This window comes from Schistocerca gregaria, chromosome X (genome assembly GCF_023897955.1).
Source record: "Schistocerca gregaria isolate iqSchGreg1 chromosome X, iqSchGreg1.2, whole genome shotgun sequence".
NCBI lineage: Eukaryota > Metazoa > Arthropoda > Insecta > Orthoptera > Acrididae > Schistocerca > Schistocerca gregaria.
In genome coordinates this window covers 602139680-602156039 of record NC_064931.1, presented here as the reverse complement: position 1 = coordinate 602156039, position 16360 = coordinate 602139680, and the positions used below count along the sequence as shown (strand labels likewise).

Genomic DNA, 16360 nt, shown 5'->3' with positions numbered 1-16360 from the left:
TATTTATGTTCATAAGTTGCATTACTACATTCTACTTTTTGTTCGTGGCTTAAATTCTCCGAACAGTCGTCCTATCCCCACAGGCTACCAGGCATACCCTCTTACTGCATGTTAAGTATGCTGTGTGTTATATTGTGGCCCATTAATTGTCATTTTATTACTTTGACAAACACTAGGCCATTATCTTTGTGACATGATCCAAGGATGAATAAAGATAAATAAAGAAATAAAATTGTATGGTGAACCTTTTCACATCATATTTTGTATTCAATCAGATATTTGTTTCGGTACGTTAACATTTAAAATATATTATTTTTCCACTTTCCTGTAACATATGACATGGAAACCGTGCAGTCTACATAGTTATAAAAATTGCTCATTCAAAACTTTTAGTGGCCAATAATGTTTCTATTGTGGGCTGCAATTGATTAAATTAATACTGACAGTTTTATTGTTTCACAATGACTAACCCTCTTGATCAGTGATAACAGCAAATTCCACTGTGTATGTTGAAAATAAAAGTTAGCAAATAGTTTCAATGAATTAGAACATCTAGATACAGGGTTATTTAATTCAGGATAGTAATTTTATGAGGCCATTATTTTACAAAGCTCAACACTAAACTAAGAATTACACGACACTCCTTATTCTCTGCCTGCTGTCAAGATACATACGAATAACTTTCAAGTTACTTTATTTTAGTTGTGCAAATACAGACATTGTTACATTGAGAAAAAATTTCAAAACAGATTTCAGCTCCTTGAAAGGAAATTTTGTTTTTTCAAACTGACATTTGTTTTAAAATATGTCTGAATGGAGTTGCTGGTGCTAGCCTCTCTCTCAAACTTGTTTAGCTGACAGTCATCGTTGACAAAAGATGAAAGTGTGATTAGGATGAATGTTGTAGTTACAGATGGATCTGTAGGATTATCTCAAGATCTGTGTTAGCTGGGGAGCTCAGCTGTGAGCTGGCACAGCCATCCGACATTTCAGATTATGCTTGGTTATAATTACTGCCCAGATTAAGTAGCAATTTAGAAGACAGATAGTTTTAGTGGTGATACACAAAGAATCAATGTATCAATAACATCAATGCCAAAAGGGGAGAGGCTCCTCTTTATCCCCGCTACCTCAACAGACAGTGAAGTTCATGATGAAGACAACGTATGGAGAATACTGTTAACAGGTAAACATAGTGTTTCTGATACAGATTGACTTTTCAAAAAGTATGCACATATTTCCTTACTCCGTGCCTCCCAAAACAAAGGTTGGCAGCAGAGGTTTCAGGTGTACCATTTTCTACGCTAGTAAACAGACTTTTCACGGCTCTTAAGAGCAGTCACAGTATTAAGAACCAGGTGCAAAAGCAAACTCGGTATTCATTTACATAAAAAACAAACTCTGGTCAGCCTTTCAATGACACCAAACTAAGTTTTACTAAATATGACGCCCGAAAAAATGTACCTGCGCGTGATGTGTGTAAAATATATAAATAAAATAGTATCATATGACAAATTTATTCGTGGACTATCATCTCGCCTTTGTCAGTGACACACACAATATCTAAAATCACACTTTGTTGCTGTCACGCACTTCACACTTCATTGTCCCTAGATGGACAGAAACAGCACTACAACAGCTTCCGAATATTAGACTGCTTCACAGCTGTAAGATGATTCACCAGCCTCAAATCCAGTCAGACTGTCAAGAGAAAACAGTGAAATATAGACAGGCTGATAAAAAGATTTAAATGGTAGCTTTCTGCTGGAATTAAACGTCAGGTACAAGCTTTGATTTAAATCTTGGCAAGGCTGTGTATTTGACGCAAATTATGTTCCTGGAAATAATCTTTCATAAATCACAGCACTTGATGACGGAAGGAAACATATTGTCCGGGACAGCTACTTTTATGGCACGTGATGGTGACAATAACTATCGCCGCACTAGAAAATTTCCACATAAAACGAATTATGGGGTATCTATTGTATATCATGCAACCACAGTCAGCAGCATCAATTCTACAATGACTTTCCACCAGACACGGTCTATAATTCCTTGTCAGTGTCTGATTTTAAATCTTTTTTTATTTTCTCGTATCATAAAAATAACAAAATTTTGTGTTAATCCACACCTGGGAAAGACCATGACCTGTATGTAATAACATCGTAAAACTGTTGACGACTTGATATCTGGATTCGTTATGACCCAGTCGTGATTTTGTGTGGTTGCTAATTCCCATACACAAATAACAACATATGTTTACCTGGGGTTTCTGGAGATTCAACTTTCACACCCTTCCCATCCGCCATCTTAGCACCAATCACTGCATGGGCATCATTGTCGGTCGAAACATATGAGCATCAGGGGCTAGGATTACCCAAAGAATGTCTCTGGTCAAGCCGGCAGTCCACGTCAACTTAGTGTACGGTTCGGTTCTAGCAGTGGTGTGATATCATAAAAAAAAAAGTAATATAAACGTAGTAATGACCGAAGTTGTGATTGTTTCTGGTGTCAGAACACCAATAGGTAAGTTAATGTGTCATATTACTGAGCTACAATGCATGTTTAAATGAAATTCTAAGAGACAACTCATTTCTGTATTGATAGTTGTTTTGATAAGAAACAGGTGAAAATATTTTTTTCCAGAAGTTTATAGATACAGACCCAGGAAGTATTTGAAGATGTTACGATTTTCCGTACATGTTGCCATTGTTCATATAGAAGTTTGGAAGCTAAACCACCATCCACGCGAATTAGCAGACTCGCTTGAAATAATGTCCCTTCGATGCGCGTAACATTTTACTCATTTTATGGGAAATTAATCGTTTTGTGTAACCTTCAAGTGTATTGTGTTGTTTGATGGAGTGGAAGGTGCATCTAATTCGTTATTGCATTTTGCGTTAGAAAATTAAAACGCTGTTCGTTATTGATCCTCATCTATACTCTGCAAACATTGTATTTATGCTTCCAGTTAAACCTAGTGTTTGGGTTCCTTCGTGGAATATTCGTCTATAGGGATTGGGAATAGCGATTGAGTCGGGCAGTAATTTTGTAGATTTCCCTATAATTAGTTTTAGCAGATTGGTTTGTACACATTATCTAGGAAAGTTCATAATTAAATCAATTAATTTATGAATGTATTAATAAATAAATGGGACCACACGTTCAACACAGTCAAAGTAAATAATAATGTTAAGGGGGCACTAAGTGAACATGCGGCAGTACAGAGTGGTGGGGAATACAGAAGCGTCCGATTCCACCCGTCTGCTGTGACCCTAGACGTGACCAATATGGCGGAAACGAACAGTGCCAACGTTTCCAATATGGCGCCTATGTCGTCATTACATACACGACAACAAACACCAAAATACATACAAAACCAGCACACAACTCACTCTCGAAAAATATAATCGAAGTAACGGGGGACCAGTGCGGGAATAATGGGTTTTTTGGGTGGGTACAAACTAAATATAAACACACACACACACACACACACACACACACACACACACACACACACACACACACACACACGATCCCAAACTACAAAAAACGACATAAAAACCCCACAAAATTCCCAAGTTCCGCTACACTTACAATATCGACAGGAATCGGCCACTTCCCTTCACCTACGTAGCTCAACCGCAGTTGCCGATACCACAAGATAAAGACCAACTACTCCAAGAATTATAATCACGCCGCAACTATCGATACCACAAAACCAACACCTACAACAACAAAAATTGGTATCGGACACTTCCGTTTTTACCTATATAGGCCAATAGCAGCTCACGATACCAAAACACATAGCTATGACAACACACTGGAATCGGACACTTCCCTTAACCTATATAGGTCAAGAGCAATTCAAGATACCAAAACACACACAGCTATCACAACAAATTGCAATCGGTCACTTTCTATGACTTATGCAGCTCAAATACAACTGAAGGTTCCATTAACATTGACAGATTACTTCCCCCAAGGTACATAAATCAACCAAAAGTGCTGATACCAACACATGCAGTAAATAACACCGACCCAACAACACACAAAAGCCACACCAAACATCATAACACGTCAACAGTAGACCCAAAAAACATGGCTACTTACCATAAAAAAGTTCCGGCACTACTCACTAAGCCCCCAACTAGCATACTCTGCTGACATATGCCTCATTTCACTGTCTCTGTCACAAGCCCAAAAAGTTGCAGAAACTTAATGACAGACAACATGTCGTCCCCCATTTCAGCCTACAGATGCGCACTATTAAACTTAGAAGTCCTTATCATACCTAACAAAAGAAGCCACAAATTGAATTAAATGACTTACCACATGACAAACAGCAAAACAATAGCATCAAATGACACCACAATAACATAAACACAACGGAAACTTAAGAATTAACTCTAAGATCAACACCATCTGGTGCCATGTTAAAGTAATACGGTTTTCAAGTCTGCTGCCTCCAGTGTAGTATGTGACATCTATAAGTAGGCCCTAATGTCTTTCGAATACGCTTAGCAGCAGATGCACAAGACAACATTTTTCTTGTATTGCTAACTTGTATTAGCTATCCTAAGCATAGTGTTAAGTACTTATACTCAGTGTGTACTTTCATTACTTATGTTAGATTGGTCTTGTAGTATTCATATCTAATTTCGTCATTTGTGTTAATTTTGGCCACAGTTACGTGATGACGATTACCAGAAATACATCATAAATAAAATTTTTAGCAACCAAGGAATTATTACATGCCAGGAAATTGTAGGATGCAAATGTAACTGAAATGGTAGCTTATACATAAAAAAAGCTTGTCATGACACATTTGTTGGCTTTACCAACTTGCAACAAAACTTGTCACCTGACAACCTAACTTAGACCTTGTGCTATGCTGCAGTTCAGTCGGTTGGTTGGTTGATTCGGGGAGGGGCCAGTGAGGTCATCGGTCCCATCGGATTAAGGAAGGATGGAGAAGGAAATCGGCCATGCCCTTTCAAAAGAACCACCCCGACATTTGCCTGAAGCGATTAAGGGAAATGATGGAAAATCTAAACCTGGATGGCCGGACACAGGTTTGAACCATCATCCTCCTGAATTCGAGTCCAGTGTGCTACCAATGCGCCAGTTCGCTTGGTCAGTCTGTTTCCAAGCCTCCTAAAAACATCTAGTAGGCTTATACAACACAGTCCTTGTAAACAATACAGCCCAAGCCATCACCCACAAGAAATAAACATGTTACAAAGAAAGTATATGACTGACATTTACAAGTGACACACACAGAGATCCCAGACATCATCTATGTAACATGTCATCACACTTCAACGAATATACCAATGGCTTGTGTTATTCACTGGACCTTAACGTTGTAGACATGGAAGATACATGGAGACACTAGAAGATTTTGGACATATTAAATAATGGTAAGATAGAGATTTCAAAAGCATATTTTAAACTGCAAGCCATTTTCATGGGCAGATGTGGACTTTGATTATAAATTATGGCTTATGAACAGCAGATTAAAACTGAAGAAATTGCAAAAATTAGGTAATTAGGGAAGTGGTACTTGGAGAAATTGAAAGAACCGTGGCTTATTCAGTGTTTCAAAAGAAGCATTAGGCAATGATTGACTGAAACAGAGGCTAGATGACATGTGGAGTTGCAGACAAGCACAGTGAAAAGACACTTACACTTATAGTTTTCAGCCAAAGCCTTCTTCAGAAACACACATTCACATTCATTCATACAAGCAAGCACACCTCACAAACGACTGCCTTCTCCGGCAGCTTGGATTCCATTTGTTGTTCATAACTATAATTCTGAAGTATTTAGCTGAATCAACAACCTTTGAATTTGTGAGATTTGTTGTGTAAATGGAATAGAACAGATTCCTCTTAGTACTTGTTAGAGGATCTCACTCTTATTATTATTTTTACTTAATTACTATTTTTTGGTGCCATGCAGGTACATTTTCTGAATCACTTCCCAATTGAATTTGAGCATCTGATGTCTTTACTAGATGGTAAACTATAGCATCATCCACAAACAATCTTAAGACGGCTGCTCAAAAATCTCCTAAATTGTTTATGTAGTGTAGGAGCAGCAGAGGGCCTATAACATGACTTGGGAAATGCCAGACATCAGTTCCACTTCACTTGATTATTCATTAGTTACTGACTATTTGTCAGTTACTACAAACTGTGACCATCCTTAGACAAAATGACGAATCCAGTTGCACAACTACGATGATACTCCTTAGGGACAACATTTGATGAGCATCCACTTGTGAGGGACAGTGTCAAAAGCCTTCAGGAAATCTAGAAATATGGCGTCAGTTCGATTAGAGATCCTCTGTTAGTAGCACTCATTACTTCATATTAATAGGAACCAGTTGTGTTTCATCAGAATGGTGCTTTCCAAATCCATGCTGCCTGCCTGTTAATAGATAATTTTCTTTGCGGTGTTTTATAATGTTTGTATGCAAATATATGTTCCAAAATCCTTCTGCAAATTGATGTCACTGATACGGATCTGTAAGTCATCAGATTGCTCCTATTTCCTTTCTTGAGTGTTGGTCTAATCGGTGCATCTTTCCAGTCTTTACATATGGATCTTTCAAGTGAGTGGTTGTATGTGACTGCTAAGTATGAAGCTCAGAATGAAGCTATTATATCAGTATGTTCTGAAAGGAACCAAGTAGTCGCTCTATAATCTGGACCAGAATACTTGCCTTTATTAAGTGATTTACGCTACTTCACTGCATGGAGGGTATTTACTTCTAAATTACTCATATTGGCAACTATTCTTGATTCAAATTCTGGACTGTATACTGCATCATATTTGGTGAAGAAATTCCAAAAAAGCATGTCTAGTATCTCCACTTTAGTGCCACTGAAGTCTGTAACATTACCATTGTTGTTGCACAGTTCAGGTTATTGAGTAGCTTGCCACTAGTGTACTTTGTGTGGGACCAGAATCACTTTGGATTTTCTGCCAGATTGCAAGAGACAGTTTCATTGTGGAAACTATTAAAAGCAACTCACATTGAAGTCCACAATAAATTTCAAGCTTCTGTGACATTGTCAGTATTGGAGATTTTCCATTCTTTTAAATATGGTGTGCTTTCATTGTTGCTACTGCAACAGTGTTCTGATCTTTTTTGTGTAGCATGGGGAATCTGTTCAGTTTCTTCTTAGTTTCCTTAATTTGAACCTCTCAGTTGTCATCAGTACTATTTCTTTACATCTAAGCTACATCTGGTCTAAAAAACAAATTTTTATCTGCATTTTTAACTAAATAAATTTACATTTATCTTTGGTGGTTTTGGATGTTCTGGTATTCGGCCTTGCTACATTGGCCTTGTGGTAACTATTCCCTATATCTGTCTTGATGCTCCCTATTTGCTCAGGATTATTTGATGTTAAGTGGTCTAGTATGTCATGGCAACCATTTACACTTTATCCGGGCTCCTTAACTAATTGTACAAAATAATTTTCAGAGAAAGAATTTTGGCTAGTACAATTTTGGATGATGTTTTGTGCCTATGTACATATATTTTTGCCAACATATCAAAGGTGGACTGAAGTCACCATCAACTATAATTATATTCCAGAGGTTGAAAATACCATTAGAATTGTAAGATTCTTTTATTTAGAACGTGCCTGGTTTCAGGTTCTTAAATGCCCATCTTCATGTGTTATGCTGAAAATAGCACGAGGTGGGAGATGATAATAGTTTTTACACGCAGCAATACACACAAAAAATGCTGTGTAGCGGTAGACTAGTACAGGACATGGTGTATTACCAGCGAGTACAGAGCACGGAGTAGCATACGCAAAGGAGGACGCAAACTGGTTACCAGTTTCCCTCATTGGCAGCTATATCCCTAAGGTGCTGCATCATGCACCCAAAATTTGAGCTTTCAACAACCAATAATCCTACCCTCCGTGAATCCTCAGAACTTGCAGGCTGAGTAGGTTTCACTGAAACAGGGAAAACAACTACAGCTGGCTCAGGATATTTATCAGATACAACTGGCACCTGAAACCTATTTGTCAGGCAAACTGGGGATACCGTTCAACTGGTCCCACAGAAAGTCTTTAACCATCCCCAACACTCTGACGCAACCTTCCCACTTCAGCACGGGTGAGGGGTCAGCCTCAGAGTGGACAGTAACCGGCCAGCCGCAGTAGTGGACCGATAGGTGGATGCCCAATGGCAACACCCTCAAGCTGCTTGACTGAAGCCAGAGCCACATGTAGCTGTGAGTGAAGAGCCACCAACTTGGCTTGCATCTGAACACAGTATTCACAGCCCCTATCCACACTCAGGACACAAATACACAAAAATTTAAGATGAAACTACACGAGCACACAAAGTTAAATAAGTAACTCAGTTCTCCTTTGAAGTTTGTATTGCAATGAACAAATAATGAACTACTTTCCCATTGATGCTTGCGTGGAGGTTGCCTCATGACTGGCAGTCTAAAACAAAACAAAAGACAGTAGTGGGACAGGCAGTGTAAATTCACATTACCTTCTTACCAAAACACAAGACTATTCTACGTAAATCACTACATACAACAACTTATGCAGAAACCAGGCAGCAGTGATAAGAACCGGACATAACAAGGAAGCATTAGCTCAGCAGGAAGTGAGACAGGGTTATAACCCATCCCTGCTGTTGTTCTCTCTGTACAATGAGCAAACTTTGATGGAAACCAAGGAGAAATTTGGGAAGGGAAGTAAAGTTCAAGTGGATTTAGGGTGCTAGTAGCTATGCAGAGGTGAAGAGACTTCCTCAACATAGACTAGTATAGGGAGCTACATATGACATATTTTGAATATCATAACATCTTTAAGACCAAATTTTGTAGGAGCATGAAAAGATGTAGTTTTGGCCCTTTTTTCTGTGTACTCATCACATATTAGAGAATTCTTAGGCCAACTGTCATCAGCAAACATAATTGGTTGGAAGTTAATGGAATAAATAAAAAGAATTAATCTTGGCCTTGTGGTCTTCCAAAATTGTTTGACTCAGACTCCCTGATGGCTCTTTGTAATTGAACTGACTCGCTCCTGTAAGGTGTTTCCAGCAGCCCCCATCCCCCACATTTCACCCCACATGCACATCATAATGTGAACAGTACTTGTTCTTACTTGCAAAAGACAGAAAGAAACCAAGAAAACACGCACAAATGCAAATAAAAAAATAAGGCCAAAATATTGTAGGTAGATATCAGCATATCATCGTTGACATGTCTTACACAATGGCCACAGTTTGTATCTTTCTTCCTATTTAATAATAGACATAAACTAGATTCGAAAATACTTTGCAAGATTATCAGTATCACATGACAATCAAGAGTGACAGTGGGTAGCCTCACAGAATACTGTAGAGATGCATTTGGTAGTATTTCAAGCAATTAAGAGTATTCAAGAATGTGACACGCTGCTCTTGGGTGTTATGACTATGTGATGCAGTGATTTTTTTGAGCAATGATAATGGAATATATACATCAGGAAATCTCTGGGAGATACTGACAACCTTATGGGTGAGACCATTATTCACATAGTTCTTGGTTTGTCACTGAACACAACTTGACTCCATTCCACCTGTGGCAATATCATTCACTTACCATATAAGTCCTAAAAAACTTTTCACTATTGACAAAACAATAAAAGTTAAAATAATATATGTTAAGTAGATATTTGATTCTATAGTGATATAGTGGTTGATGTCATAGTGTGCACGAATAAATAGGGGTTTTTCAGTGTGGTGGATTGTGATGACCTGATACAGGGAAACTGTAGTTCAGTATCCACAATTATTATGTAACGACATCTAGCAGCTTAGAATCTATTCTTCACGGTATCACTTCTTTGCAAAGATCATACCATATTCTTTTGTGAGCCAGAAGTTTAATAATTCTGTAGTGGCCACTACATTTCTCCTCAACTTAAAACCATTTACAGTACAATTATTGGACTCGTAAAGTAGTGGTTGCCTTTGTTGTAGATAATGTCAGTTAGTGTCAGTTCAGTTTTTATGCAGTTGTGGAAACAGCAAAAAAATTAATTTGCAAATGGTGTTTATGTATGTAATTTCAGGATCACTAGGTGGTTGTTTCTCAACCCTTAGAGCTGATGAGCTGGGCACGATAGTAATCAAGGAAGCTTTGCAGAGAGCAGAAATTGATCCTGCTAATACACCTGGAATATGTGAAGTCATTATGGGGCAGGTGAGCATGTATACACACAGGATGGTGTGTGTGTGTGTGTGTGTGTGTGCACTCTCATTTTATTGTAACTTCTCTCATTACCTTAGTATGACTCTTACCACTTTGTGTTCTGTGACCATTTATGTGACGTAATTTGCATAGCTTAACAAAAGTAGAGGCTTTATTATTCCTAAGTGAGAGAAACATGCCAAGATTCATTTTATAGTGTAGGAATGAGGAGGAATGCAGTACCATGCTATTAGTGAGGGCTATATCAACTTATTTCAAGACAAGAAGGAATAAACACTACCTGAAGAAAGGAGTGTTCTTTTACTATGAAATTTCAGTTTATACAAGACATGTTGCTACACGAGTGATACATGTGTTGAACCCCATGATGATAGTGTTGGGGATGGGGGAGATGTGCTAATTTAGGTCTGGTAGTTGATTAGAGAACCATCTGCAATGTGCAGAACTAAAGTAAAATAATGCAAAGTGCTAGTACCCTAGCAAATATGGCTTTTTATCAGTTTAAGATTTTGCAACAAATACACCAGTTAGTGTGTCTTTCAGTAAAACATTTCTTCCATTGAATTTACTGAAATGTTTACATCACTAGCATCTGTATGTTGGTTGATAATAGCTTGAAACTGAGAGAGTAATCCGCCTCTCACTTTAAAGACTCCCTTCATCAAATTCAGGGCTAGAAGGTACAGTTAAGTATTGTGGCTCCTTAGGTTTTCCCGGCATGATTGATAAGACACAGACTAGTGTTAATGCCACACAAGAAAGCTTTGTCCAAATGAATTCTTAGTTTCAGTAATAAGTGGTTAAGTTTGCAGACAAATGATGTATATGTCGACCCACAGTGCTCTCTTGTGTGTGGCTGGAAACACTATTGTTTGTTACATCATGTTTGGTCAATGAACAGCTGTCAAAAGAATTGTAAGTGGGAAAGCAAGTGCAACTGTATCTCATTAATATCAAGTGGTTTAGTATGTGTGTGTTCTCGTATTGCGAAATTTCAGTTTGTACAAAACATCATGCTACACCAGTGATACATGTGTTAAACCAAGAGATAAAATGTGATTGTATAAATAGTGCGCTGGTAAAAGAATATTCAGTGCGCCAGTTGTACAATGTGACTGCGATATTCTCCACATGGCTGTAACAGACCATAAAGTTTGACAATATAATGAAAAGGATAGGCTGCTACTCACCAGGTAGTGGAGATGTTGAGTTGCCACACACACACACACACACACACACACACACACACACACACACACACACACACACACACACACACACACACACACACACACAGAGAGAGAGAGAGAGAGAGAGAGAGAGAGAGAGAGAGAGAGAGAGAGAGAGAGAGAGAGAGAGAGAGAGAGAGAGAGAGAGAGATATGTGTGTATGAGTTTTGCTTGTGGGAATGTGTGTGTGTTGTCTAATTCAGAAGGATGCCTTTTGGCCGAAAGCTTACTTGTTTAGCAGTCTTTTTGTTGTGCCTGTCTGCGACATTTCATCTCCAATAGCGGTGAGTAGTAGTCTATCCATTTGATTATATTGTCATTATTCCATCATGGATTTTCCATTATTGAACCATAAAATTTTACCCACAGTGTGCTCAACACTGGAGCCCTGTAACATGTGGACCAGACAACATACACAAGCCAATGCTGAATGCTGGGGCATGGAATGGGTACACACTTGTCATTGTGCTGACTACCATAGTCCAGACTTCACCAGTGCCTCCATCTGAAATGCACACCTGAATACCGACGCATGCTGTGTGGCCAAGTGTAATCTTTTGGAATGAGTCCCACTGCAACTTGTTCTGCAGTGATGGTTTTATACACATTAAATTCTATCATGGTGACTGCAGTTTGGCAACCTGTTTGAGCAACACCTGTATGTGTAATGGCATGAGGTGCCATTCAGTGTGCAACAATTATGCTCCAATTTATTCAGAGCAATATGAAGAGCAACTGCTATGTCAGAGTGGTTTTAGAGTCCGTGGCACTGCCTCTCCTGTAGGCTGTATCACATGCCATACATCAGCAGCATAATTCTCATCGAATATAATATGAAATGTTCAAACCCGTTCTGGAGTACGGGTGAAACCGTTGCTTCTCTGGCCTGCATGTTTACCTGACATGCTGCCCGTGTAAGATACGAAAATCTGAACCATAAGGTGTTCCATGTGCCAATGTGGTGGATAATTGTTCAGTTGAAAATGTTAGTGGGCAACCCATGGTGCACAATACTGCTCCTAAGTTGAATTAGGCTAACTCAGCTGTGCAGAACTCCATCTGACTGTACTTTTATACCCCTATTTACTCATGGGAATAAAGTGGCTGATATCAATTTCCACAAAACACTTCAAACACCTCCCGTGGACATCTGGACACAACTGACATAAAATCCAACAAACATGTTTGGCCAGGCAGTCAGCCAGAGGGTTACTTGTCTAGGAAGGCAGAAAACAACAGTAGCAGAACACATGTAGTTTCCCAGAATGTGTTTTCAATTGTGAAACATGAAGAAAGTACATCTGGAAAATTATCAACTGTCTACATACAGAAAGAACTGTATAGTATTGTAAAAATGCTAAATTTCATCAGAAGACCTAGAAATGAGACTTACTATAAAAGCCTTCACCTTCTGTTGGGCCTCAATGCTTTTGGAAGCTAACTGCCCTAGTCACTATCAGATGGTGATGGAGTTACGCAGCATACCAAAATACTGCAAATGTGATGTGATGCCCAAAGACACTCTGTATCTTGATACAGATGAACTTAAAAAATGATGGTGTCAGGTGTAACACCGATGGTACAAATATTAAGAGCTTCTAAAGTCAGCAGATTTTGTTGATATGTTCAAACCCCTGGTTCAACCAGAATTTTTTATGCTACATACCAAACCACTGAGACATTTTAACAGCCAAGATTTTGGCTAAGCCACACTAGTGTATAATGGCCAAGCATGATGATGTGGTGTTCCTCTCCAACACACTGTATCAGCTACACTGATAACACCCCAGTTAAGTTACAGAGTATGTGAGAGTAAAATGCAAGAATTTAAAATGCCTAATGTATTCTCTAATTTGAAGGGCAAAAGGTGTGCAAGGCATTATAACATCTGTCCTATGCAGCCTTGCATGGATGGTCTAAAATTCATGCAGGAAGTTACTGTCTCTAGATAAACAGTCACTAACACTTGTAACAGTAAGTCTAGCTAGAAAGGTGGACCTATGTAGGAGACTTTGATCTTCTATAGTCAGTTCCCAGTTATTGCAGAAAAAAGGTGCATTTTAGTTGTACAACTATGCAGACAGAGACAGAAAAAACCACAATGTGTATAGCAAATTGATAATTAAATAACCTCCTAATAAAGCAAACATTCTGTAGAAAATGTAAAAGCAAAGGAAAGAATGGCCCAACGTTGATTTTGACTGACGGATCAGATGATGACTATACAACTCAGGGTATGGAAGTTGCTGTCTCCCTAAGAGAATTAGCAAGTCCATGAGCTGTCTTCCCCACCCATAGATGCACAAATACATTAGTTCCCATTCTTAAATGGAACATCAGTGGGTTCAGAATGAATCTGACTGTACTGAAATTCATGTCACATGGGATACACTTGTCTCAAAGAGGTGGCAATGGTATCCATCCATCACAGTCTTCATTACCAACTAGTGAGAGCAACAAAGAATGTGGAGGATGCATACCATAGGACACATTGCTTAGGCCCAAAACTAGCTGGATACAATATGTTGCATCACCAGGGCTGCTACAACAGAGCTAACATTAAAGATAGTTGACTTTTGATATCAGATACGACAAATACAAATAGTCCAATATTTCACAGTGTGCCAGGACTGATTTTATTCTTTTTTACTCATGTTGTGTAAGTTTTTAATATTCTCGTATTAGCTTTGTCGGATGATTGGTGCATGATACCTTAGAATTGGTTATGTGGATAATAGTGTGATTAATATTATTCAGCATTATGTTCGAAGCTGACAAATAGAATTCAAGAAGTCTCTCTCCATACTGTGGTGTACAGGTAAGTATATTTTTGGTTTCCATTGTTTGAGTGATGTTACTATATTGTTATACAATGTTAGGCTCTAGAGTGAAACTTTTATTAAGCATATACTCAGATCCAAAGAAAAACTTTGTGACAGATTAAACCTTTATGCCAAAACACACTACAAACCTAGACCTTTCCTTTCTGCAAGCCGTGCCTATGGTCTTTCACTAGGTTCTGTAAAATTTTCTGAAGTTTTGGTATTGGAATGTTCCATTGTGATTTATTACATTGTTTGACTAGTCTTTTTACTTTACATTTGTTGATACAATTGTGGCAAGTGATATTCCCCCATTTGGCAGGAAGCAAATAACTACACTAAGCACTTCCATCTTTCTTGTCATAGTAGACCCTGCAAGGTGGGCATTCCTGATTTATTTATTTACTTCTCCATAACCTTTCCATCAACTCTTTCTCTTTTCTATTCTTCATTGGTCAGTTTTTCTTGGTATACTGTGTTGTGCAAAACAGTTTGTTAAGGCACCCATGTTGCTAAAACTATTTTAGGTGTTCCTAAAGGTAATTACACAAATGTAGTGGCACATCAAAGATTTTTCTCTGGTGGGTTCTTTTCCATGTTGAGAATTTCCATCCCAGTCCATAACTGGAGGGTTATTATTTAAAAAATTGCACGCCACTTTACATGTGAGCTGTGTGGCCTTTTTGATACAATATTTTTGGTGTTCTTCATATTAGAAATAATAATAATTTGTCAAGCCACATCTTATTCCATCTGGTTGTCACTGGATAACGTTCACATCATACTATTACAGTTACTTGGTAAGGAACTTCTATAAATTCTAACAAATACTCAAATGGAAATTTTGTTGCGAATGCCATTCATCAGTAAATTACACAACTTCAAACTGTCAGTTATATTTACAGATTCATTTATCTTTCTTTGTAGTTACAGAATTTATGCTAAGATCTAAATTATGGTTTTTACTATTATTTTTAGGTATAGTTGTGTTCTCTATTCAAGAGATTTTTGTTCTAGGTGCTAACTGCTGGGCAAGGTCAAAATCCAGCCCGTCAAGCAGCAATACGTGCTGGATTGTCGTACACAGTTCCAGCATACTCTGTCAATATGGTGTGTGGTTCTGGAATAAGGTAGGTGATGTTTTAAAGGCAGTTCTACCATTCTCTGGCTTACATTATCTTTTCCTTCATTTCTCCTAATTTGCCATAGGGCTGTTGTTGATGGATACCTGAGTATCAGAAATGGTGATGCACAACTTGCAGTATGTGGTGGACAGGAATCAATGAGCTCAACTCCTCATATTACTAATATGAGGAAAGGATTAAAGATGGGTGATACATCTTTGCGTGACACCCTATTGTGTGATGGTCTGACTGATGCTTTTTATAATGTACATATGGGAGAAACTGGTAAGTTTCATTTTGGTTGGTGGATGATTGGAGATAATTCTTCTGGGTTCTGGTGCTGACAGTACTGGGAAGAGTTTCTGTGTTGGTTGTAATATTTTCCAACATTAACATGTGAGGCAGTTTGCAATTAACACACTGTGGGTGATACTTCAAACTATGATGGAAAACTAACTCATATAATTTGCTCATCCTTCGTGACAAGCTTTGACAGAATTGTAGATGAAAATTCTTTTCTTATTCCTTCCATAGCACTGGACATCAACTGTCAAATATTTTGTTATGGAGAATAATGGAAATTCTCTTACTATTTTTCTTCCTCTTTGCTATGTTTATTTTTTTTTTATTTAGTATCATTCTGGAAGCAACCATGGCATCATCTCCAACCACTTTAGCTCTGTGGTCAGTGCAATATACCACTCTGTGGATATCTCACTGTTGTACTCCAACATCCTCTGGTATGGCAATAAAAAGTTGTATAATTACTATAAATTATGGTAGTACCTGAAACTGAAGCTATAATTGCTCTGAAATGATCACAAATTCATAAAACGTTGAGCACAGCTAAGTGGGAGAAAAACAGTATGAGAACAGTCTTTATTCTTCATGTCACAAAAAATTGTTTCCTATTTTGTTTGGTGCTGTTATTAGAAT

At 38.2% G+C, this 16360-nt stretch overlaps 2 protein-coding genes across 24 annotated transcripts in view; one reads left to right on the top strand and one right to left on the bottom strand.

Moving 5' to 3' along the window:
• The window catches only part of LOC126298928 (ensconsin), a 394125-nt gene extending 391765 nt beyond the window's left edge, over nt 1-2360 (bottom strand). For 19 of the 23 annotated variants that reach the window (XM_049990507.1, XM_049990490.1, XM_049990508.1 and 16 more), the window contains exon 1: nt 2264-2345. In XM_049990507.1, coding sequence (XP_049846464.1) covers nt 2264-2309 — 46 coding nt within the window. In that variant the 5' untranslated portion in view covers nt 2310-2345. Of the gene's footprint in view, nt 1-2263 lie in introns of all 23 variants that reach the window. The other 4 variants (XM_049990519.1, XM_049990518.1, XM_049990528.1 and 1 more) reach the window with 3 other exon arrangements.
• Nucleotides 2361-2391: 31 nt separating this feature from the next.
• LOC126298934 (acetyl-CoA acetyltransferase, cytosolic-like) overlaps nt 2392-16360 on the top strand; it is a 66615-nt gene continuing 52646 nt past the window's right edge. Inside the window, exons 1-4 of the mRNA XM_049990531.1 lie at nt 2392-2526; nt 10110-10240; nt 15318-15430; nt 15510-15709. Of these exons, the coding sequence (XP_049846488.1) occupies nt 2484-2526; nt 10110-10240; nt 15318-15430; nt 15510-15709 (487 nt within the window). The 5' untranslated portion in view covers nt 2392-2483. The remainder of the gene's footprint in view (nt 2527-10109; nt 10241-15317; nt 15431-15509; nt 15710-16360) is intronic.